General features: G+C 44.6%; 1 protein-coding gene across 1 annotated transcript; it reads left to right on the forward strand.

The window, feature by feature from the left end:
- Nucleotides 1-20,202: 20,202 nt before the first annotated feature.
- On the forward strand, nt 20,203-23,017 carry LOC130876755 (nicastrin-like). Its single transcript, XM_057773336.1, has one exon. The coding sequence runs from the start codon at nt 20,238-20,240 to the stop codon at nt 22,365-22,367; it is 2,130 nt and encodes a 709-aa protein (XP_057629319.1). The 5' UTR covers nt 20,203-20,237; the 3' UTR covers nt 22,368-23,017.
- Nucleotides 23,018-24,528: the final 1,511 nt, after the last annotated feature.

Below are 24,528 nucleotides of genomic sequence, written 5' to 3' on the forward strand. Positions count from 1 at the left end.
CATCCATGATGTGACGTCAATAGGCCAAAGCCCTAAAAGGTGCTTTCCTTAATAACCTAGTGCCTGCCCTACTCCCCCACCCGCCCAAAGCAAGCCTGCTGCACCTGGGGCTGAAGGAACTACGGGGTGGGGGAGGGGCAGGTGGAACAGAGGAGCTTTATCTAGTCCAAGTCTGTCTAGATTGGGAACGTTCCCAAGTGAGAATAATTGAAGCCCAAACCGTTTTCCCCACAACGCTGGCAGGGTTCTCCATGGGTCGTTAAACTCAACTACCCTGTAAAAAGTTCAGGAAGACTTTCTTAAAGCCCTGCTTTCTCCCACTCCCGGGAATTATCTCTATTCCAAAAGGTTAGCTTGGGGGAGATAGCCTTATCTTCCAACTGCAACAACAGAGCCCCCAAACCCCCATCCCGAAGATCTGGACCCTGTGCTCCACTCGAATTCAGCCCAGGAAGCTGATAAGCCAGCTGTGAAAACAGAGCGTGAAGCTTTCTCTCTCATTCCAATCAACTGACAGCGTTTGCACGCTTTAAAAGGAGGCCAGGAGGTTGTTTTTTTCCATTGAGAGAGAGAGAGAGAGAGAGAGAGAGAGAGAGAGAGAGAGAGAGAGAGAGAGAGAGAATGGGGCAACACACAGCTAAAGAACCCTTCTGACTTTGCAAGCTGAATGTGTCCACTCGTTAGTGTGCGCACAGCTTGTGTGTATGTGTGCCTATGCACAGACACATTTCACATTACACATGTGTCCACTCGCTAGTGTGTGCACAGCTTGCACGTATGTGTGCACAGCTTGCATGTATGTGTGTGTGTGCCTGTACACAGACGCTCACCATTTCACGTTATGCATGTTTTGACTATTTTTCTTCTTTATAATTCTATTAAGATTTTTGTCTTAATAATTTTTGTCTTTGTATATATTATATATTTGTACAATGATCATATCCTTTCCCTTCCCTTGTTCCTCCCAGATTTCCCCATCTTCCTATCCATCCAGCTTCATGTTCTTTCTTCCTCTCTCAAACAAACAAACAATAAACACCACCACCAACAATAACAAGTACACTAAAAACTATGGAGTCCATTTTGTGTTGGTCATCTACTCCTGGTCTTGGGACTTGCCCTGGAGTGTGATTGATACACCCAGGGATACACCCTTGAATAAAACTAATTTTACCTCTCCCAGAAGGTAAACATACATATTTTAAAACAGCCAGAAAAGTAATGACGCTGGTCCAGTGAGCCTCAGAAATATTCAATACTCCGCTCCAACAGCCATCAACATAAATCCATTCTGTTTCAGTGTTTGCGCCATTAAATACAAAATCTTGCAGTGTGAATGTACTAATGTGTGGCTTTTATTATGTATTCTAGGTTCTTTGAAGTTTTTGGTCAGAAGAGTTAAACTTCACAAATTCTATTTGGCCACAACACCATCCAAATTATTAAAAACAAAAACAACTGCATTGTACAAAAAATTTTAGAGGCAGTTTTCATCACCTCGAAATTAAAGGCATTGCCAAGGGAGAGGGCCTGCCAGATTTGCTTTAGTGAATGCACACGAACACACACACACACACACACACACACACACACACACACGGTAACTGAAAACTTGCTTTCTTTTTATACAAACAGGTATTTCTAAATGAATGTTGGGTTAGTCAACTTGAGCTGTCATTAAAAAATGCTACAGACTGGATGGTTTAGAAAACAAAATTTAGTTTTTCAAAGTCTAGAGGCTGGGGAGGCTGAAACCAGGGATGTAGCACAGCTGGACAGTGATGAAGGTTCTCTCCCTGGCTTGTAGACACCCAACTTCTCACTATGCCAACACATGGCGCGGAGAGCACATTTCCTGATAGATTTTCTTCTTTTTCTCTTTCTTCCAATACCTCCTCCTCCACAACAGGAATGGAGCCCAGGGTCTGATGCAGGCCGAGCCCACACTCTATTGTGAATGTCTGCAGGCCGAGCCCATACTCTACCGTGGGCATCGGGGATCGAGCCCAGGGTCTGACGCAGGCCGAGCCCACACTCCCCTACTGTGGATGTCTGCAGGCCGAGCCCACACTCTACCATGGGGATCGAGATTGAGCCCATGGTCTGCTGCAGGCCGAGCCCACACTCCCCTACTGTGGATGTCTGCAGGCCGAGCCCACACTCTACCGTGGGGATTGGGATCGAGCCCATGGTCTGCTGCAGGCCGAGCCCACACTCCCCTACTGTGGATGTCTCTCCCTACAAAATCACTAACCCCATCATGAAGGTCCCCCTCCTCAGGACTCATCCAAACCTCATTGCACCCCTAAACCCTCACCTTCGAAGTCCATCAGCCCGGGAGTGAGGGCTTCAGCTCGATGTTTTTAAAGGACACAGTTCAGTCCAGAACTGACTTCTTCCCTTACGACTTCAGAAATTACAAATACGTGGGAATCAATTGTTTGCCTACCTTTCATACTGGACAAGTTCATAACAAACATTACAGATTTTATATTTGACCAATTTTACTAAATGTGTTTTATAGCCTATGAAATAACTGTATAATTGTTTGTCAGAATTTTTCTTTGTGTACATTTTGAGGTGTACATTTTCCCTGAAGTTAACTGAGTGAGAAGCCATAATGGGTAAGCAAGCTTTTTGGATCTGTCTGTGGGCCTGGAGCGGAAGCGTGTGGGAAGGGTCGCTTCCCCTAGTGGAGACTAGTTTAGTGTTGACCATGAAAGCTTACCTAACACTGCAAAGTACAAACAGGAAGATCTTCTCAAGGTTACTGGGGTCTAAATCTCGCTTCTGTTCTTTCTAAATATAAATAATGTTTATTTATTAACAGAAATTAGGATGCAAACCAAGAAAGCAGAGGGGGACATAGCCAGATTCTAAAAATTCCCTTTGAATTTTTATGTGGGCAATTTATTTTCCTGCTCCTATCCTACGCCATGGTTCCTGTGGACGCCCAGCCGTTGGTGGCTAAACTCTCTCATAAAGGTGACCCTAGTAGAGAAGTGACACCATCCTTACGGGGACTGCTAAGCACTCACCTTGGAATGAAAAGGGCGTCATGTCTCTCTCCAGCTGGAGATGACTAAACTTTGGGGACATTGGGCTAAACCTCGTGGACTAAAAAAGGAAAAGCAGGTAATTCCGTGAAGGGTATTTGAGTTACCAACACCCTGCGAGATAACTTAAATACGATCGAGGGGCTTGGAATGTAGCTCGGTAATACAACAATTGTCTAACATGTGAGGTCCTCGGCATTCCACCCCTACATCTGTAAATGCTTTAAGAGTCCCCCCCCAAAACTTTGAATAAGATATAGAAAATAAGAATGCTTAGGTTGAAAGCTAGGTGTGGCGGTACATGCTTGTAATGTGGGTATTCAGAAGGCTGAAGCAGGAGGATTGCAAAGTTGAGACCAGCTTGAGCAATATAGCAAGACCCTATTGAAAAAATGTTTACATTGAAGAGTAGCAACAAATTGATGGGAATATAGGTCATTATTATATAGGTTCTCATGATTCTTAATGTACTGCATTTTGTTTGCAAGGCTGTATGAGCCTGGGAATTCAGCAAGTTCTGAGTTCAAGTCCTGATTCCAACATTTAGTGTGACCTCGGGGTAATTCCTAAGGCTCAGCACTTGTTCTTAAATTTATAAAAATGGAAAATAGTGTTACCATGTATTCACTACATGGCTATAGAAATAAATATGATAATGTATGTAAATAGATTTGGCATAGTATGTGACATCGAGGAAAAGCCAAATACACGGAGAGTACTGGAGAGTACTGCTATTAGCTTCGTGTGAGCCACCTTCCGCAGCTGTAATTAACGACACTTGTAAAAATCTCAGTAAACATAGCTTCACTCCTCTCAGAGCCGGGGACAGCTACCTTCTCTGGGGCACAGAGGAAGGTGTTTAGAACCCTGCCTTGCTCTAGTTAATGCATCTTCTGGGTATTTCAAACAGTGCTAAGCAGTTGTTTCATCTTCGTTTTTTTTTTTCTCGGCGCTTTATACTCCCCCTTTCAGCCCACCGGCTTTGGTACCTTTCTTGGCAGCCGCTTAAGAAGCTACCCCCAAGAAAAGATTCAGTCAAGCTCTAGGGGGTGAACATGCAAACCAACAGCATAACTAAGGGGTCTCGAAGTAATGTCACTAAAAATAACAGTGTACTTCCCCCGCGGCATAGAAGTTGCCTGAATGGGCTCCCCTGACAATCTCAATGAGCCGTGAGACAAGCTGGAGCCGGCAGTTGCTCTGGGGTGTGGTGAACGAGGGCCCAGCCTAGATTGTTTTCTATTTCTACTTTATTATTTCTTTTTTTCAGTGATGGAGCTCGAGCCCATGTGTCATGCATGCTAAGCGAGTTCTCCCCAACGGAGGAATACCCCAGCCTGCTCGCCCGCTCTCATTTATGGTGAGGATGAATGGGAGACTCATCTGTTGGCTTCAAGGGGAAAGCTGGAGGCCGAAGATTAAGTGAGCAGATAAGAAATTCTTCAGTAAAACATTGTGAAGCGGTAATATGAAAATGACGCTCTTGAGTCCCAGTTCCCATCAGCGAGGTGCTTGAGAACAGTGGGTCTGATTAAGTCAGAGAAAAAAAAAATGTGCCAGCTAACCGAAAGGATAAGGCTTGTTTTGTGGTCTCCTCGCTCGCTGTTCTGAGACTCGAGAGCTAAGAGATGGTGGCGGGAAATTCTGCTTTTATGAATAGTATAAATCAGATGGCACTAACTGAATTCTAAAGCAGGGGGGTGATTAGAAAATTATGGCGTAAAGTGCTTTGTCAGTGTGAAGCTTCGCCTGCTGCGCAGTTAGTTGGCCGTGGAGCCTCTGGTCGAATTATGGCATCCGGGTGCTGCGAGTGTCCTGGTTAATAAGACGTGGTGGGGGTACTGACGCCCGGGAAGCTGGGTGGGCCTCTCCCAGGTCCTGTCACCCAAAGGGCTATATTACAGGGTCCAGGGGTCCAACAGTCTCTTCCAAAGATGAATAGAAATTCTTCACTGAGACCAGAGGGCAACGGTGCTTGCCGCCAAGACTCGCGACCTGAGATCCATTCCTGAGACTCACACAGTGGAAGGAGAGAACCAGCTCCCCAAAGTTGTCTTCTGACCTCCATATAAATGCCATGGTGCATCGGTGTGCTCCCCCACCCTCTGAAAATAAGTGAATATAGTAAAAAATTCTTCACTAGCCTTTACATTTAATTATACCGCTTTGAGTATAAGATTGCCCTAAACTGGGTAAAAATAAAGGCAGGCACAAACTCATAACATTTACGGTTTTTATAAACCAATTATTTCCAGAGCAAACTTGAGCAGCATTATAGGGAGTCGTGATATTTAAGTTGACGTTGCTAATTTAATGAGATGGATGAGGTTATTTTACTGAAATACACAACTTGTTACAGCGAAAACTCAACCAGTTGCCACAGGGGAAGGCTCTTTGGATTTGGTTGCGCTTTGGTGAATTATATGATTATCCTTTAACTTTTCTTTAGTTGAATTATTGAATTACCGGCCCTAATAGAGCAGTAACAGATCTTTCACAAACTCTGGCTAACTCTATCCTTTCTCCTTTGCCTGTGATAGCTGGAAATGCCCCGCTATGCCAGCTCCATCTCAAACACAAAGCGGAAGTGTGGCAGCACTCAAATGTGGGCGTCTTGTTCTTCAAAGAAACGTCCCATGTTAACTCTTAGCTCCTGAGCCCTTAAAGTGGATTAGTGTAATCCAGAAGCAGAATTTTAATTTCCAGTATTAAATAACTACTTATGGCCAATAGCTGCTCTGTTAAATGTGGCCCAATAATTATTCATGCATTTATATGTTAAATTGTGTGATTTTTAAAAAGATTATCTTTGAAATAAAACCACTAGCTGTGTGAGGCAGGCCCATGCATTTAACCTCTTCAACCTTCCGTGCTTTTATCTGTAAACTGGGGACAGTGGCATATAACACATTTAATCATATTTCACAGAGCCTGGACAGAAACATCACTCAACTCCAGTGTCATGACTGGGTGATGGGCTGGGGGAGGGTTTGCCCCTTCACACAGTTAATGTCAAGGCTCCCTCAAGCTACCTATGGGTGTATTTATTCTTTGAAACAATTGACACCTTCCCCGTCTTAAGTAACATTCCACTAAAGCCATCCTTAGACAATGCCAATATTTCTACTAATAAGCAAACTAGGTAAAAAAAAAAAAACAGTGTGTTTATCATGCAACTATTGCTTAGGTTAAGTCGCAGACACCCAGCCTCCTGTCTTCCAATTTGATTTGCTCCCTTCGCCCTAGAGAGCTGCCGGAGAACTCCTCTAACTGTTAAACCTATCAAACAGCCATGGTGTTAATCTCATTTATTTAATAATAATAATAATAAGTATTATTTATTTATTTATTTGATCATGTGCATGTTCACACGTGTATGAGTGCATACCTTGGCATGCCTGTAAAGATCAGAGAATCACCTCAGGTGCAAGTCCCCACCTCCCACAATGTTTGAGATAGGGTCTCTTTGGTGTTCACTGCTGTGTAAGCCGGGCTAACTGGCTCCAGAGCTTCCAGCAATTCTCCTGCCTCTGCCCGCCCATCTCACCAGAGGAGCACGGGGGAGAAGGGGTTACAGACATGCTCCTATGCTCAGCTTTATGCGGGTTCTGGAGATTCAAAGTCAGGTCCTCAAACTTGCGTTATAAATGCTTTGTCCACAGTCACATCTTCCCAGGCCTCATTTCAGTCTCTGTGGAGGACAGGCCTCAAGCCCCTTTCCAGTGGTAAGGGACAGTGACGGAGCAGGCTGTGCCACATAACTAGCTCTGCCGTTCGACCTGCAAGGGGCGTGCTTCCATCCTCATGCCTCCTTCACAGTATTCTGCATCCTTCACCAAAATCTACTCAGGCATTGCCTCATCCGCAGAACCTTCCGTGACCCTAACAAGCACAATTTATTTCTTCTGCCCCTGCCCTCACCCTGTCCCTTGCACAGATTTCTGTCTTAGCTGCTATAATTTTTTCACATTTATCCTTACGTGATATAATAGACGGAATTGTGTCTCACCAAAAGAGATATATTGAAGCCCAATTCCCAGTACCACAGAACGTGACCTTATAAGGACACAGTATCTTTGCAGATGTAATTAGTTCAGATGAGGTCATACTAGAGAAGAGCGGATACTTAATCCAATATGCCTGGTATCCTTAGAAACAGGGACATGGGACAATGGAGGCAGACAATACAAGCTGCAATTATAAGTCAGGAAGCCCCCAGGCAGCTCAGGTACCGTCCTCCCCTCCCTCCCCACAGCCCGGGGTTAGGCAGCTTTCAACGGCAGTCCATTTCTGTTTAAGATTTCCAATCTCTAACATTTTGTTTGGGCAGCCCAAAGAAAACACATATACCTTTCTAGGCCATAAGCTCCTCGCGAACAAAGCCCTTGTTTGCTCTGTGTATGCATTGAATGCCGTTGTTGAGACACCCAAACCGACCAGGAGGGCTAGGAGACCTCGTCAGGTGGAACACAAGACCTACTCCTTTTCCTTAATCGGCTCTCAAGTTGGAACTGAAGGAAAACCACATGAAATCTACTCGGGGCTACTGCATATGGCCACACAGGCTAAGCCCTGTGTGAGTCCATGGTTGTGTAATCTGGTGACCTTCAATTATTTATCACTGTATAACTTAATTCACATAAAAGAGCCCACGGAACCTCGAAATTCCTTGCCATCTGTTAGGAAAAACACATCACCATTGTGAGAGTCAGTTCTTATTTTGCCAAGTAGCTGAAGCCATAAATAATTATCCTCTAGATTGGGGGTTGCAAAACTATGGCCCTCTGGCCAAGTCCAGCCTGCTGCCTGCTTTTGTAAAGAAAGTTTGACTGGAGCACAGCCATGCTCACTCATTTACAGATTGCCTATGGCTGTGTAGAGAGAGCTGAGGGGCTCTGATAGATACTGGTAGGGACAGAGACTATAAAACCTAAAATGTTTACTCTCTGGTCTCTTACAGAAAAAGCCTGCTCTAGATAATAGAATCTGCTACTCACTGCCAGAACGGTTTATATTAAGTGGTGAAAATCCCACTTTGAAACTGAAACCACTCATTTTTATCACACTTTGGAAGATTCCACACTACCACGGTAGATGTAGGCATGCCAGGAACAAAGTTATATGTAGAAAATGATTTATTTTTTTCCTGAAAATGGAATTAGGGGTTTAAAAATAACAGAACATGTGAACTTCAAAAGTGAGGGTATGGGCGTATAGATGTGTGTAGCAGGAGGGGCTCAGACTCCGAGAGAACACTGTATGAGTAACTTCTAGAACTAGGTACTTTATGTGTGTGTGTGGGGGGGGTTGGATGGTGTCCAGGTATATAAGTTGGAAAGAAGCTAAACATTGAGGAAATGGATAGAGACCAATTTTAAAGTACAGGAGGAGAAATGCCCCTCAAATGTTTGTGCAAAAAGGGACTGCCTGTCATTTTATTTCTTCTAGAAGGTGCTGTGGAAAGTCTTAGGCCTTTCTGAGAGGTCCCTTATGCATTAAGTATATCTCTTGCCATGTGAGCCCATCACCCAGGTGTCAACTGATTGGACCAAGGCTGGTGTGGTAGTTTGAATGTAATTGGTCCCCATAATCTCATAGGGAGTGGCACTATAAAGAGGTGTGGCTTTGTTGGAGGAAGTGCATCACTGTGGTGGGGGGTGAACTTTGAGGTTTTCTATGCTCAAGATATCGCCCAGTGTGACAGTTGACTTCCTGCTACCTTCTGGTCAATATGTAGCACTCTCGGCTCCAGCACCCCTTCTGCCTGCATGCCATCTGTCATGATGATAATGGACGGAACCTCTGAAACTGTAAGCGAGCCACCCCAATTACAAGTTTTTTTTGTAAGAGTTGCCATAGTCCTTGTGTCTCTTCACAGCAATAAAAGCCCTAAGACAGCTGTACACCTGATCTACAGGTCAAAGGTTCCAGGAATGGCCTGGTACAAGGTACTAACTGAGGCAAATACTGCCTATATCAACTCCATATTCTTTTTGGGAGTTCAAGCCCAGCCCTGTGAAAACTGTCAACGAACTGTGTTCAAGACCAGAAAAAAGCAGAAATAGAGACTAGCTATCCCCACAAAGTCAAGACGATTGTTACCTAACAAATAAGCCGGAAACCCCGAGCATAGAAGTAACACTGTCAGGAGTTGACATTTCTGGAGGTCTGCTTGTACTTCGAAGAGCTCATTATTAACTGTGGCCCAGGCTGCCCGACTTTTGTTACTGTTCAAGGGTAAGGTCAGTTCACAGTCAGCTCAGTTTTTCTGTTATCACTTCACCCATGCTTGCCCATGCTCTGCCCACTAGCCGGTTCGTCTGTTGTCAGCAGCCACCTTAAAGCTCTAACCTTCTACCATGAGAGTCTCCTCCCCTTCACGTGGGCTAGAAGAGAAGAAAATATTGCCCAGCCACTGTGTTAGTGGCGTTAGAAAGGCAGGTCTGCTTGGTGTTCCTGGTGGCGTCCGTCTGTCCTGCTCGCCTGTGTCTAGCCACTACTGCAAAGCCTCGGCGTTTTCTGCTTTCCAGCTCTGTCTTACCTTGCATCCCACACCAGAACAAACAGAGGCACCAGGCTCTGTGCCCATCCATATTTAGTGATTTTCCTTTTCCAACTCTGTCTTACCCCGCATCCTACACCAGAGCAAACAGAGGTACCAGGCTCTATGCCCATCCATTTTATATGAAGACAAACCCTTCCTTTCCTGTTTTTCCTACTCTCTAGGAGTTAAAGCTGATCCTTCTACCCATGCTCCGAACTTAAGATCCCCATCTAGATTTTGACCCAGTTCTTCCTTCGTTTATTTGCCATATGCTATTTCTCTTGCATCCATGGCTCCTTGAGTATATGTACGTGTTCCTGTCTCCTCTCTTTTAAAAACACTTTCTTGACCCTTCATTACCTCCTAGCTATCATCTATTGAACTCACTTATGCTAAATTGATTTATTATAAAAGGTATAGAGAATTCCAGTCAATATGGAAAATTAAGATGATTGACAAGCTTCTCCCCTCTCAAGGCTCAGAAACATTGTGGAAGAGGCAGGAAGGATGTAAAAACCATAGGATGGGAAGGGGTGCTGTAAAATGTCTTCAGGTCATGACATGCTAATCACAGTCATGAGCTCACAGTAGCCATGGTTACCTGCACAAGGTCAAGCTGGCTAAAATTATGACGCAGGTTGGGGGGATACTCTGCAGGCTCCACCCCTTACCAAGTGAGCTATCTACAGGGAGAATCATTCTTTTTGAGTATGTGGTAACTGGTGGGTTTCTCATGCTTCAGCGACGACTCTACACCAATATACATACTGGCGCACTAACTAGACTTAGTGGATTATTAAAAAAAAAAAAGGCATGAGGTTGGGAGAGGAATATGTTTAGGGAGAGGTGGAATTGGAAGTGGGAAATAAGAGGGAATGATCATATTTTATTGTCTATAAGTATGAAAGACTCAAAAATCAAGAAACATTCTATTTAAAAAATAACTGGTAAGATTCTCATCACCTGTCTAAAGACTCAGAAAGGCTCATGCAACAAAACAAACCATTGCATCCTGCATGGCTTGGCACCTTGACTTGACTAGGAGCATCAAGGGAATGAAGAAAAGATAGGCACACAGACACATGCACGGAGGAGCTGAGCCAGGCGGGCCATGTGCACGCTGATGGAGTCGCATCAGTTATGCAACAACCCCGCACCTCAGTGTGTTCATTATACACAGCGCAGTTGCTCTTGGTAGGAGGTCTCTGCAGGCGATCTCGGGCTGAAAAATCCCAGGAGGAGGAAATTGCAGTTTCTAGTATTTGCACACACTGGTCAATCATTTGTAAACACTCATCCTTGCACACTCTGTCAACATTTGCACTGGGGCCAGAGGAAGACTCTGCTATCCCTCTAAGCCTTACCCCGGGCAAGGCCTTGCCACTTGGTGGGTCTGAGGCATTGGTCCCTGACATGGCTGTTCCTGTGTCAACAATACGCATTCACTCAGGATTTTGTTCACTCTTTACACATTCATTCAAGGTTTCCCTGGCTCTCTACACCAAACCATTTTTTCTTAAATAAATAACTGAGTTCAAATAGTGTTAGAAATGTCTCTAACTCATAGAAATGAAGGAGGGTCTTGAAAACCATAAGAACGAGAAAAAGCAGAAAGTGACTGATTGCTGGGAGGGTGGAACATGAACGGGCCATATGGTTTTTGGAGCTGGTGTCCCAAGAGCAGTGTGAGGAGTCCTGCAGGTTGCAAGACTTGTAATGGGGCTGAGGGGGGGCCCTCAGGTACCCATAACCCCAAATCACAAAGATCTGAACCATTTGTCAGCCAGATGGTTGGTGTTGCATGCTTGCAATCCCAAAATGTGGCTGCAAACCTAAAACAGAAGGATTGCTAATAGTTTGGGGCAGCCCGGGCTACATAGAAAAGACCATGCTTCCAAAAGAAAATAAGTTTACAAGGACCCACACCATCACTGAAATTGGAATTTATGTAAATTCCTACTATTAGACACAAGGCATATAAACAAAACACAGCCGAGAGTGTACTTAGTGACTGTTCACTGGGACATGCAAGCCCTCGTGTCCCATCCCCAGCACATGTAATAGCTGGGTGTGATGGTACATGCCTGTAATACCAACGCTGCGGAGGTGGAAGCAGGAGGATCAAGTTCAAGTTCCCCCAGGCTGCTTAAGTTCAGGGCAGCTTGAGCAACAGGAGACTCTGACTTTTTAAAAAAGGGGCTTGGGGTTGGAGAGGGCTCAGAGGTTAGGAGTCGTACTATTCTTGTAGAGGAGGACTTGGGTTTAGTTCCCAGCACCCACATGGTGGCTCACAACCATCCCTAATTCTGATTCCGAAGGATCCAGTGTCCTCTTCTAACCTCTGTGGGCCCCAGGCACACATGCTGTACAAACATACATTTGGGCAAAACACGTGTAAAATAAACAAAATCTTTTTTTTTTTTTTTTTAAGTATTAGCAAAGTTGGAGATCTAGTTAAGGCACTGTGTGGACAGGATTTACTCTCTAGAAAGCAAACCATAAGTGGAGTTGTGGGCCTGAATGCACACCTCCCTTGTGGTCCTGAGGCCCTCATCTGAGGCCGTCAGAGGATGTGTTCAGATCCCGGGTGGTTCTAGAGCCAGGCCTGTGGAAGAATCCTCACTGAAGATGAGCTCACACGGAAAGTGTGTGCCTCGGGCACAGAACAGATCGTTGGAAGAATCAGTTCTCAGGAGGATTTGAACTCCTGGAACTAGCAGTAACAACCCAACCGGAAACTCTGAAGTCCTTAAAATACAGAGGAAGAACCAGAATCCGCCGGGCAGCAAAGGGAACAGGGCAATTTGAAAAAGATTTTTTTTCTAGAAATGAAAAATAAAGTTTCAGAAAATTTAAAGCACAGTGTTTGGGCTGAATTGTGGTCTAGACGCAGTCTGAGAGGATTCATGGGTGATTTATTTCGGGTACACAGTTCAGAAAGGGATCAGGGATAAGAGAAAGGAGCTTGGAGGCACGGAGAAAAGAGCGGCAGCGTCCGTGCCACCTCTAAAACAATCCCAGGGTATGTGACTTCTAGATAGTGTCTGTTCTCCCTCTGGACAGATGGGTTTGTACCCAAAGTCACTGTGGTCATGTGACCCACTTTGGCCAATGCCTGTGAGTGTTAGTTCCGGGAAGAATATTTAAGCTTCAGAGTACACGACATCATACTCCCCTCCCACTTTTGCCAAGGCAGCCAGCACCACTCCGGTTGTGGCAATCTAATCCACTGGGTCTTAGAATACAAGCTTTTTGGTGCGGGGACCACAAGTCAACACTAAACGGAGCGGGAGGTGCGAGGAGTGAACCTTGTTTCACGCTGGGACTCTTTGTTCTTCAGGAAGCCCATCTTGACCCATATAGGTGAAATGACAAGCAGACATGAGAGACATCTCTCAAGGAGCTCATAGATGAAGATTCCCCAGAACTAAAAACAAGGAGGGCTGAGGAGGGAGCATAGTTCGTAAAGTGTTTGCCTTGCAAATTTGAGAACCTAAATCAGATCCCTAGAATGCATGAAACGAGAGAGAAACGGGGACAGAGACAGAGACAGAGGGAGGAAGGCAGGCAGGGAGGGAGGAAGGGAAGAAAGAAGGACGAGATCAGAGTGGTGCCACATGTTCGTAATCTCAGTGCAGGGAGGCAGAGATGGTCAGATCGCTAGACTCACCAACCAGCCAGCCTAGCTTACTTGGTGAACTCCAGTCCAATGAGAGATCCTGTCTTAAAAAACGGTGAACTTATCCTGAGGAAAGACATCTGAAGTTGTCCTCTGGCCTCTGCATGTACACACACACACACACACACACACACACACACACGGTGGAGAGGGGAAGGGTCAAGTCCCGAGCAAGACCAATAGAAACAAATCCACAAATATGTAATAATGTAACTGCCAAGAATAACAGTAACTCCATCTAATTAAATCCTCATAGTAGTTCTATTATATATTATTATCATTATTATTCCCCTTTCACCTGTGAAAAAGCCAAACCTCAGCCTTGAAGCTAGTAATGAATAGAAGCTGAATTACCCCAAATCTGTATTTTAAAGCTCCTTTTTCAAACCTCATTTTTACCTTTGCAAAAATCCCTGCAAAACGGCTCTTATTTCCCCATCTTAAAGATAAGAAAACTGACATTCGCCCATGTCCAACAAGCTGTTCAAGCATATGAAAATAATAAATATTAGGGCTTAAGTCTGAATTCAGGTCTTGCTGACTTTAAATCCTTACACTTTTCCCATGTCGCCTTCCACAGGGTCTCAGGAACTAGACTTACATAGTTTCATTATTAAAATTTACCACATGCAGCTCCAGCCTCAGGGCCTCTCCTGCCACCCCTCTGAAATGCCTGGTAGGTCCTGGTCTCAGCCTCCATGTGGACCATTCATTCTGCTTGGCTGGTCTCTCTCCAGGCAGAAAACAGCCCTTGAATCTCACTCACCTTTGGGTTTCAGTCTTACCTTCAGAGGCCTTCCCTGAGTCTGACGTCCTGTGTCTTCGCCCTGCTTTATTTTCTTCACCGTACGTATCTACTGGGCTATAAATAATCCGCATGTTCATGTGTTCTTTACCCCCCTTTTTAGTGAAAGATCCACAGAAATGGATTCTTTATTTTGTCTTTTTTCTCCATTGTTCAATACATATTTGTTGGATGAATGGATGAATAAATGAACAGACAGATCAGGATACTGCAGATGAACACTGTAGCAAGTTCTTCTTAAATGTCCTTACAATAACATGCAGTAAACACCTGGGAGGACACACACATCATTGCAAGGCAGGGCCTGGTATGAAGCAGCCTAGGGCGAAGAAAAGACACTAATGGCTGAAGTATCATGTAGATCAGTGCTTCTCAACCTTCCTAATGCTGTGACCCTTTAATGCTGTTCCTCATGTTGTGCTGACCCCCAACCATAAATTTTTCTCGTTGCTGCTTCGTGACAGTGTGGTACTGTTATGAATCGTAATGTAAATATCTGGGTTTTCTGATGGTCTTAGGTGGCCTCTGTGATAGAGTCATTCAACCCCGCAGGGATCTTGACCCACAGGGTGAGGACCACTGAAGTAGAGAGAGCTGTTCACACACCTCTAACCACACAGTCTCCTTCCTTCCCCTTCATATCTCAGTATCCACTCATTGGACCAGAAGTGCTTACCTGTCCTCCCCCAGATAAAAGTGAGGCCACAGAGGACTCGACCACTTTCCACCAAGTGTGCCATTTTTTTTTTCACCCTTTGCTTATCTGCGTGGCCACAACTCTGTGAGAACCATGTTGTAACTGCCCCCCCCACACTTCTACAGCTTTTCATAGAGGAGAAACCTCAGTTCAGGGAGACTGAAAGATCCGCCTAACGCCACACAGCTGAGAAGTGCCTGAGCTTGCATCCCAAGGAGGCAGATGAATGGAGTTCAGGGCTGAACTGAGTCTTTGCCATCCACAAATGAGATATTGAAGTCTTGTCCCCTGGGTACCTCAGAGTGGGACTGTATCTGGAAGTAGGGTACTGTACATATAGCTAATAACAAGGCTGCGCTGGATTAGGGTTGGACCCTAATCTAACGTGACTGATGTCCTTGTAAAAAGAACACTAGGAGATATGGAGAGAGGACACATGCGTGCGATGTTACAATGGATGATGGGAGTGACACATTTAGGAGCCAAGAACCACAAAGTTTCCTGGTAAACAATGAGAAGCTGAGAGAAGACAAGGGAAGACTCACCACAGGCTTCTCAGGGACTCCGAGTTTGGTCTTCCAACGGAACTGCGAGACAACACGTATCTACTGTCGTAAGCCACCCAGCTTGTGACACCTCGCTGTCCTAGGACACTAACGAGGATGGCAAAGCCATCTTTCCTCTTTGTCAGACTCTTCAGACAGGGTTAGTTTCTGTGACGTCAGCAAATAAAAACGTGTGTATAGAGGGTATGGGGACTGCACCTCAAGAGAAATCCCTAAGATAGAGCCAGCAAATCCTCCAGTATTTTACTTCCATCTTAACACAGGGACATGAAGAAGCAAGTCCCCTAGTGAACAGAGTGTGGGCTAGTTCTCCAGGAAAAAGGGGCCATTGGAAATGTGGCGCTCTTCTGGGTGCCTCAAGATGGAGATCTTGTGTTTTCACTTCCCATTGTCCAATCCCCAAACACAGACTGATATACAAGGACCTCGTATCCGAGACACTTTGCTCTTCTGTTTACTTCCTCCTCCCCACCCCTATCCTAAACAACTTCTGTTGATTTGTTTGCTTTCAACTTATCTCAGCTTTGACTTAAATTTGGCAGTGACTATTAAAAGCATTTCTTCCATGCTACAGGATAGGACCAGAGCACTAAAATATCAACCCCCCTCTACCTCTTGAATCCACATGCGTTTTTTTGAATAACGTTACAACTTCCGGGGCTGCTGTAGCGGTAGAAGAGGAGATACGCAGGGGTGCATCCAGGGCCACTGACCTTTGCTCCTTGAACAGCTATTCTGAAGCTTAACCCCTGGGAAACAAGCACTTTTTAATTTTTTTCCCTTTCTACTCAGAATGTCTTGTATTCTGGTTTTAGAAGTGAAAAAAATATTTTGATCTAAGCCATATGGCCTTTTCCCCCTTACACTGGTGCTGTGGAAAATTCGCAGGGGCAGGTGTAGATGGCAGTGGAAGCAGGGTGGATGGGCGGGTGGGTGGGCCCGCAGGGCCTATGTGTCTATAGCTTGTGTGGTTCTGTAGCTATGGCAACCATGTGTAATGCCACTTGCATAGCATTAGAACATGGCCCTAGAGTTGCCCCTGGCTCCTCAACTATTCCTCTTCAGTGCTGCTGTTTCCTAGCTACCACGCTCTGTTGTGTTTGTTTGTTTATTTATTATTTATTTATTATGTAGAGCCGAAGCATTGTTTCTGTTTGCTCTATTTTGCTGGTATCACACCTTGTCATCCGGGTAGAAAAATTAGATAGCAAAACTCATTTCTTCCCGATGCTATTAGTTGCTAATAATTGCCCACGCTTAAATACGCTGAGTTAGACTCTGAAGACTGTGGTCTGGGTGAGCACTTGAGACTTCTTCTAGTTTTGAAGGTTGGTGTTGGTCTCTCATGGAGTCTATTAGCTCTGTCAGTCGGGTGCCTGCTACTGAAAAACCTGTAGAGACAGTTCTTTGTGCCAGTTCTAACGAATTCCTGACAAGAGTAGAATTGCAGCAACATATGTGAATCTATCCTATGAAACTTACATGTAATTTATGCATCTGTACTCCATAAAAGAAAGCAGCATTGTGTTAATTCTGAGACTATAAACACAACTGGTTTCTTTCATTTATTGTTAAAAATAACCCCCAAATCCTCAGAGATGTTTCTGTTGTAATTAAATCTGAATTTTTAAAAAGTACATTAGGTTCATATTTTAGTTTCCTTATGTTTGGTCATTAATTGCGACATCACAAACAGCTGAGATTTAAAGCTCTTAACCTTCCCAGGGCCAAATGGAAGCAATATGTCAGCACTCATAAGTTATGAGCAACCTCCCAAAGGGACTATAATACAGAATACACTTATAATTGAAATAACTTGGGAGAGGATTCTGGGAAGACGACAATGTCAACAGCATAGTTTTTCATCCTCTCTGAATCCTTATGTAAAAAGAGAGAAGATAACTGTAAAGGGAAGCTAAAAACCCATGAACAACATGTGCAACAAATGTGTCTTCAGCAGCTTTCTGTTGCTATCACTGAGTTCCACAGGCTGGATAATATAAAAGAAGAGAGGAATATTTAGCTCCTTGTTCTAGAGGCCAGGAAACCCAAGAACATGGTACCAGGTTCAGGCTTTCTTGCTAGTTCTAATATGGTGGAGGGAATGACATGGAGAGACAGGAAGCATGCCAATTTAGGTCTCTTCCTTACAATGCCACTAATGTTGCTAATCATGAAGAACCTGCCCTTATGACTTTCTATATACCTAATTGCTTCCCAAAGGCCCTAATCTCTATTTTTATTAACATAGGTCTCTGAAGATCAAATTTCCAACATAGGAATTCCAAAGAACACACCCAGACTATAGCACTAGGTAACAAGATGTCTCCACAAATGCTAAAACACCAGTGGATGGGGATAAATAACCAATAGCCACAAGACCTGCATGACGCCAGTGTCTGGGAGAAAGACAAGGACTCTGCACCAAATGTACCAGAAAGCAGGGGGACATATCCTGTTTTCAAAACAACCAACAGCTCTTAATTAAAAGAGAGCAGGCTAACCCAAGAACAGCAGAAACAGGGGTTCGGCCAATATCAGTGTGAAGTCGATTGGGAAAAGGGCTAAGAGGCTAGAGCAGCTCCCATGAGCTCTCAAAACCATCCTGCCAGGACCCCTTGGAGAACAGAGCTTCATACTGACGAAAAATGGCTCGGAGGGAGACAAGGACTAAATAGGACGCGGACAGAAGATGAAGGGAAGAAAAGCCGCAGAGCAAAATGGTGACATATCCCAAAGCAAACAGCCTTGTTCTTTAACATTTTCCCAAACCAACAGAGAGAGTCATACGGAGAACTGACTTTTCTGACTGGCATGTCACTTTAAAGCAAAAGTTTGAGAAAAGTAATTTCACATTAAAAGGAAAAATATAAATATCAAGGTCACATCATTTTTACTTTTTTTTTAAAAAATGAGGAACAAAGAACTGAATAACATCCCCCATAGGCAGTAAGATCATTCCAGAAAAAAGTACTCAAAGAACAGATTAAAACTGTAGCCTATTATTTCCAATGAGATAAAAGACATTAAGAAAATAATATGCAATATGAAATAATAGAATAGGAATAAGAAACTCAGAAATAAAGAGACAGAACTCAGGAAATAATTAGAAATAAAGACAAAATATTTTAAGAAATGACCGAGCCAGAAAGAAAATAAGAGCAAATAAATTCAACTGTCATACCCATAGAGGATTAGGCAAGAACAAGAAAATATTTTAAATGTTCATAAATTCAAAAAGACATAGAGATTTGGGAGAGTGATAGACACTGACAACAAAAATCCTGAGCACAGAGAACAGGTTTGACTAGGAAGTATCAATATAAATTCATGAGGCATTTTTATCTTTAGAGAGATTGATGCGTGTGCACATTTCCTTTTTCTGTGTATTGCAAATGTTGTCTGTTCTGTCTACTGAAAACTACAAGCAAGCACTGAAAATAATGTCCAAGTCTGAAGGAGTAAACATCCCTGGAACTCACAATGTGATCTCTATCTACCATTTCCCATTAAAAAGATATCAAGGTATCCTGAAGAAATGGCTGGGGTAGGAAGTACACAAAAAATGTACTTGTTATCAAAACTAGATAGCAAGGACCATATGAAAAGCTACCAGTGTTGTGTCAGAAGTACAGAGGGGTCAATTTAAGGAAGATGGGACTATCTGAATTTCAATAGATAACGAAACATTCAATGAATTAAAGCTATCAAAATTAAAGCTATAAATAAATAAAGCTGTTTATTTATATGTGTGCACATGTGTATGTCGGTATATATGCATGTGTGTGTGTGTGTTGGCCAGAGGTCAACCAACATGATATGTTTGTTTGTTTGTTTTTTCTATCACTGTTTACCTTATTTTTGAGAAAAGGTCTCACTGAATCCAAAGCTCATTGATTCCACTAGATTAGATGATCAATGAGATCCAGTAATTCTGTTTCTGCCCCATTCCTAGCATTGCAGTTGCAGACCTACGACATCGAGTCAGGTCGTTACATGTACACTAGGCATCTGAATTCCTATCTTCATGTCTTTGTGATAGGCACTTTACCAACTGAGCCATCTCCCCAGCTCTCAAACACAGATTTAAGCACATGGCCTAAGTATGAGATTTCCAAATAAGAAAATGCCTACATTTGGAGATGATAGGGAACTAAGTTGCTATTCTAAAGTCTGGTGGACAAAGAACAGGAACCACATTTATTCTGCATTTCTCAGATAAAAGGCACTGCTGGGTAACCAAGTGGAAGAGATAAGGAGAAGTGTCTCCTTACAATGTTTCCAGCTTGTGTGTGTGTGTGTGTGTGTGTGTGCAAGAAAATACAGAATATTGGCATCCTGCAACTCTAAGAATGAAAAGATATGTTAAGCATCTACAGCTGCTGATGAGATCATTGTCAGTATCTTGGTTATTTTCTCTATTGCTCTGGCAAAACAAAAACAGCATGGTCAAGGCACCTTCTAAAAGAAATCATCTAATAGGGCTTACACTTTCATAGGGTTAGACTATATGACGGGGGAACAAACTTGTGACAGTTGAATGTAATTGGTTCCCATAATCTAATAGGGTGAGACTTTATTGGAGTGGGTATAGCCTGGTTGGAGGAAGTGTGTCACTGTGGGGGTGGGCTTTGAGGCTTCCTATGCTCAGGATACTGCCCAGTTGGCACCCTGTTGCCTACAAGTTAAGATGTAGCCAGCACCATGTCTACCTGCATGTTACGGTGCTCTCCTGTTCCTCATCATGATGATAATGGACTGAACCTCTGAAACTGTAAACAAGTTATCCCAATTAAATGTTTTCTTTATAAGAGCTGCTGTGGGGGAAGCCTAGAGAGGCCGATACGAGACTGGAAGGGACCCGATGCTTCCGCCCTGCCAAGAGGCAAGATGGCTACGACTAGGGGCGGCTCTGGGCCTGACCCAGGAAGTCGGGGTCTTCTTCTCCTTCTGTCTTTTTCCATGACACTGGCAGGATTGTGTCTGGGAAACTCAGTGGAGAGGAAAATCTACATTCCCTTAAATAAAACAGCTCCTTGTGTCCGCCTGCTCAATGCCACTCATCAGATCGGCTGCCAGTCTTCAATTAGTGGGGATACAGGGGTTATCCATGTCGTGGAGAAAGAAGAGGACCTGCAGTGGGCATTGACGGATGGCCCCAACCCCCCGTATGTGGTTCTACTGGAGGGCAGGCTCTTTATCAGGGATGTAATGGAAAAGCTGAAGGGGAAAACCAACAGAATTGCTGGTCTTGCAGTGACTCTAGCCAAGCCCAATTCGACTTCAAGCTTCTCTCCTAGTGTGCAGTGCCCAAATGATGGGTTTGGTATTTACTCCAACTCCTATGGGTCAGAGTTTGCTCACTGCAAACAAACACTGTGGAATGAACTGGGCAATGGCTTGGCTTATGAAGACTTCAGTTTTCCCATCTTTCTTCTTGAAGATGAGAATGAAACCAAGGTCATCAAGCAGTGCTATCAAGATCACAACCTGGGTCAGAATGGCTCTGCACCAAGCTTCCCACTGTGTGCTATGCAGCTCTTCTCACACATGCACGCCGTCATCAGCACTGCTACCTGCATGCGGCGCAACTTCATCCAGAGCACCTTCAGCATCAACCCAGAAATCGTCTGTGACCCCTTATCTGACTACAACGTATGGAGCATGCTTAAGCCTATAAATACATCTGGGGCACTAGAACCTGATGAAAAGGTTGTGGTTGCTACCACCCGGCTGGATAGCCGGTCCTTTTTCTGGAACGTGGCCCCAGGGGCAGAAAGCGCTGTAGCCTCCTTTGTCACTCAGCTGGCTGCAGCTGAAGCTTTGCACAAGGCACCTAATGTGACCACGCTACCCCGCAATGTGATGTTTGTCTTCTTCCAGGGGGAGACTTTTGACTACATTGGCAGCTCAAGGATGGTCTATGACATGGAGAACGGCAAGTTTCCCGTGCGGCTCGAGAACATCGACTCATTTGTGGAGCTGGGACAGGTGGCCTTAAGAACTTCCCTAGATCTCTGGATGCACACAGATCCCATGTCTCAGAAGAATGACTCTGTGAAGAACCAGGTGGAGGACCTCCTGGTCACTCTGGAGAAGAGTGGTGCTAGTGTCCCTGAAGTTGTCCTCAGAAGGCAGAATCAGTCCCAGGCCCTTCCACCATCATCTCTACAACGATTTCTTCGGGCTCGAAACATCTCGGGTGTGGTTCTGGCCGACCACTCTGGTTCCTTCCATAACCGGTATTACCAGAGCATTTATGACACTGCTGAGAACATTAACGTGACCTATCCGGAGTGGCAGAGCCCAGAAGAGGATCTGAACTTTGTGACAGACACTGCCAAGGCTCTGGCGAACGTGGCCACAGTGCTGGCTCGCGCATTGTATGAGCTTGCAGGAGGAACCAACTTCAATGACTCCATTCAGGCTGATCCCCAAACAGTTACACGTCTGCTCTATGGGTTCCTGGTTAGAGCCAACAACTCGTGGTTCCAGTCTATCCTCAGACAGGACCTAAGGTCCTATTTGGATGATGGGCCTCTTCAACATTACATCGCTGTCTCCAGCCCTACCAACACTACTTACGTTGTGCAGTATGCCTTAGCAAATCTGACAGGCAAGGTGACCGACCTCACCCGAGAGCAGTGCCAGGATCCAAGTAAAGTCCCAAATGAAAGCAAGGATCTGTATGAATACTCATGGGTACAAGGCCCTTGGAATTCCAACAAGACAGAGTGGCTCCCCCGGTGTGTGCGCTCCACAGTACGACTGGCCAGGGCCTTGTCCCCTGCCTTTGAACTAAGTCAGTGGGGCTCCACAGAATATTCTACATGGGCTGAAAGCCGCTGGAAAGACATCCAAGCTCGGATATTCCTGATTGCCAGCAAAGAACTTGAGTTCATCACCCTGATCGTGGGCTTCGGCATCCTCATCTTCTCTCTCATCGTCACTTACTGCATCAATGCCAAAGCCGATGTCCTTTTCGTTGCTCCCCGAGAGCCAGGATCCGTGTCTTACTGAAGAAGACTCCAGCTCTCCCTACCAGCTTTGGACTTCATTTCCTCGATCAGTTGTTCCACTGGGAACAAACCACTAATTTATCACTGGACTGTCTCTGGGTCTGTCCTAGACTGGAATTGACACACGGAATGGAACTGTGAGTGGAGACAGGGAGAGGTGGACAAGTTGCCTCCCCTTTCCCGCTCTCCTTTCCTGTTTGCTCCCCCGTCTCTAATACCAGGAATTATGATAGGAACTTCCTTCTGCTTAAGTCACCAGTCGCCCACCCTTGTCTGCCCTTTCCTGGGATACGTCTTGTCTTTCCGTCCTGCTCTGTACCTCCCTCTGATCCTAGTGTCACCCTACCCCACCCCTGTACCCAGCCACCTGCTGGACAAGGAAGAGGATGTGAAGGATTGAGCATCAAATTCAAACTGCCCTAACCCTTGGGGAGAAGAACGGGTTCTCTGGCTGAGCCCCTGTGTCTTTCTCACAGTCCTTTCTCCAGGCCCCCAGATGACATGTTAGGGTGGGCATGCCGTTAGGTGGGTATCCCACCTCTAGCCCACAGTGCTCAGTTGTACTTTTTATTATTAAACTGTAATATCTATTTTTGTTGGGTTTTTTCCTTTTTTGTAAATATATAAATAGCAAGTTTCATTAAAATTATCCCATACAAAAAAAAAAAAAAAAAAAAAAAGAGCTGCTGTGGTCATGGTGTCTCTTCACGGAAATAGAAAAACCTAACTAAGATAAAAGGCCTGGCATCAGGAACATCTGAGAGCTCACCTCATGATCTGTAAGCAGGAGGCATAGAGAGAGTACACTGGGAATGGAGTGAGTCTTTTGAAACCTCAAAGCCTGTCCCCAGTGATACTCCTCCTCCAATAAGGCCACACGTCCTAATCCTTCCCAAACAGTTCCACCCACTGGGGCACAAGTATTCCTCTTCAAAGCTCCACATTCTACTCCCTGACCCCCATTGGCTTGTGGGTATCTCACAATGTAAAATGGATTCAATTCAACTTCAAGGGTCCCCATAGTCTTTCAGTCTCAACATTATTTAAAAGACCGAAGTTCAAAATCTCCTCTGAGACTCAAGGCGATCTCAAATTCATTTCATTGTGACCCCACTTATAAAATCAAAAAGCAAATTACATGCTTTCAACGCACCAAGTCTTCCATGTTCCTGCAGAGAACAGCACGGTGAGGCTTGTCACAGAAACACCCACTCTTGGTACCAACTTCTATCTTAGCTACTTTTCCACCAACTGGAGACCAAGTATTCAAACATAAGAGCCTATGTGGGCCATTATCAGTCCAGCCACCACGGGGAAGAAGGAGACATTCTACAGAGACACTATAAGGACACCTGTGAGGATCCCGCCAGCTACCCGACTATTGAAACCATGGACTACACCCAGTTAAAATGCCCCTAGGAATCCCATGCAGGAAGAAGGAAAAGATGGAAGCCTTAGTACCAGACACAGGGAGAACTTGCCTAACAGTAAAAGATTTCCTGTGATTCTGGCAACTAATCAGGTCACTTTGCAAGACAGACCCAATCTGAGATGATGAGTCAATGGCATGGTATCACACTCTGACCAGGACTGCTTAATTATGTATAATCCTAGCCCTCTATTTCAAACTTGAAACTCATGTAAGTACTCCAAAGACAGAATGGAGGGGGTGTCAATGGGTTCCTTTGTTACTCTTCCCGATGTATCCATATTAAATAATTTTTTCCCTGTGTTTCACTATCACTTGTCACTTGAAAGGGTGTATTGGGGATCGATAGCCAGGAATTACATGTTGGAGCTTCTGGGGCTGAGCTTGTTCTCTTAAACTCAGGAAACATGAACATAAAAATGTAATCGGACATCATATGCTTTCGAGGTATCAATCACCTTTGCATTCTATTTCGGAAGGCTTCAGAAAGGGATAGAACCTGAGTCATATCTAGTCATGGATGCAGCAGCGTCCCAGAGAAGGGAGGCATCCCAGAGAAGGGAGGCGTCCCAGAGAAGGGAGTCCCAGAGAAGGGAGGAACATACTAAACCTCACTGAAAGCATGCAAATAGCAAAATTCAGCCCTGATCAGTCATAAGAAAAAGGAAAGAGCAGAGGAGCGTGTATAGCTTAATATGTAGTTTAAGAACAAAGTTTTGTTTTGTTTTAATGG

Source organism: Chionomys nivalis, chromosome 7 (assembly GCF_950005125.1).
Source record: "Chionomys nivalis chromosome 7, mChiNiv1.1, whole genome shotgun sequence".
Lineage (NCBI taxonomy): Eukaryota > Metazoa > Chordata > Mammalia > Rodentia > Cricetidae > Chionomys > Chionomys nivalis.

What these genes read in the sequence shown, in the direction of transcription:
- LOC130876755 (XM_057773336.1), top strand. Translation starts at nt 20,238, where the DNA reads ATGGCTACGACTAGGGGCGGCTCTGGGCCTGACCCAGGAAGTCGGGGT.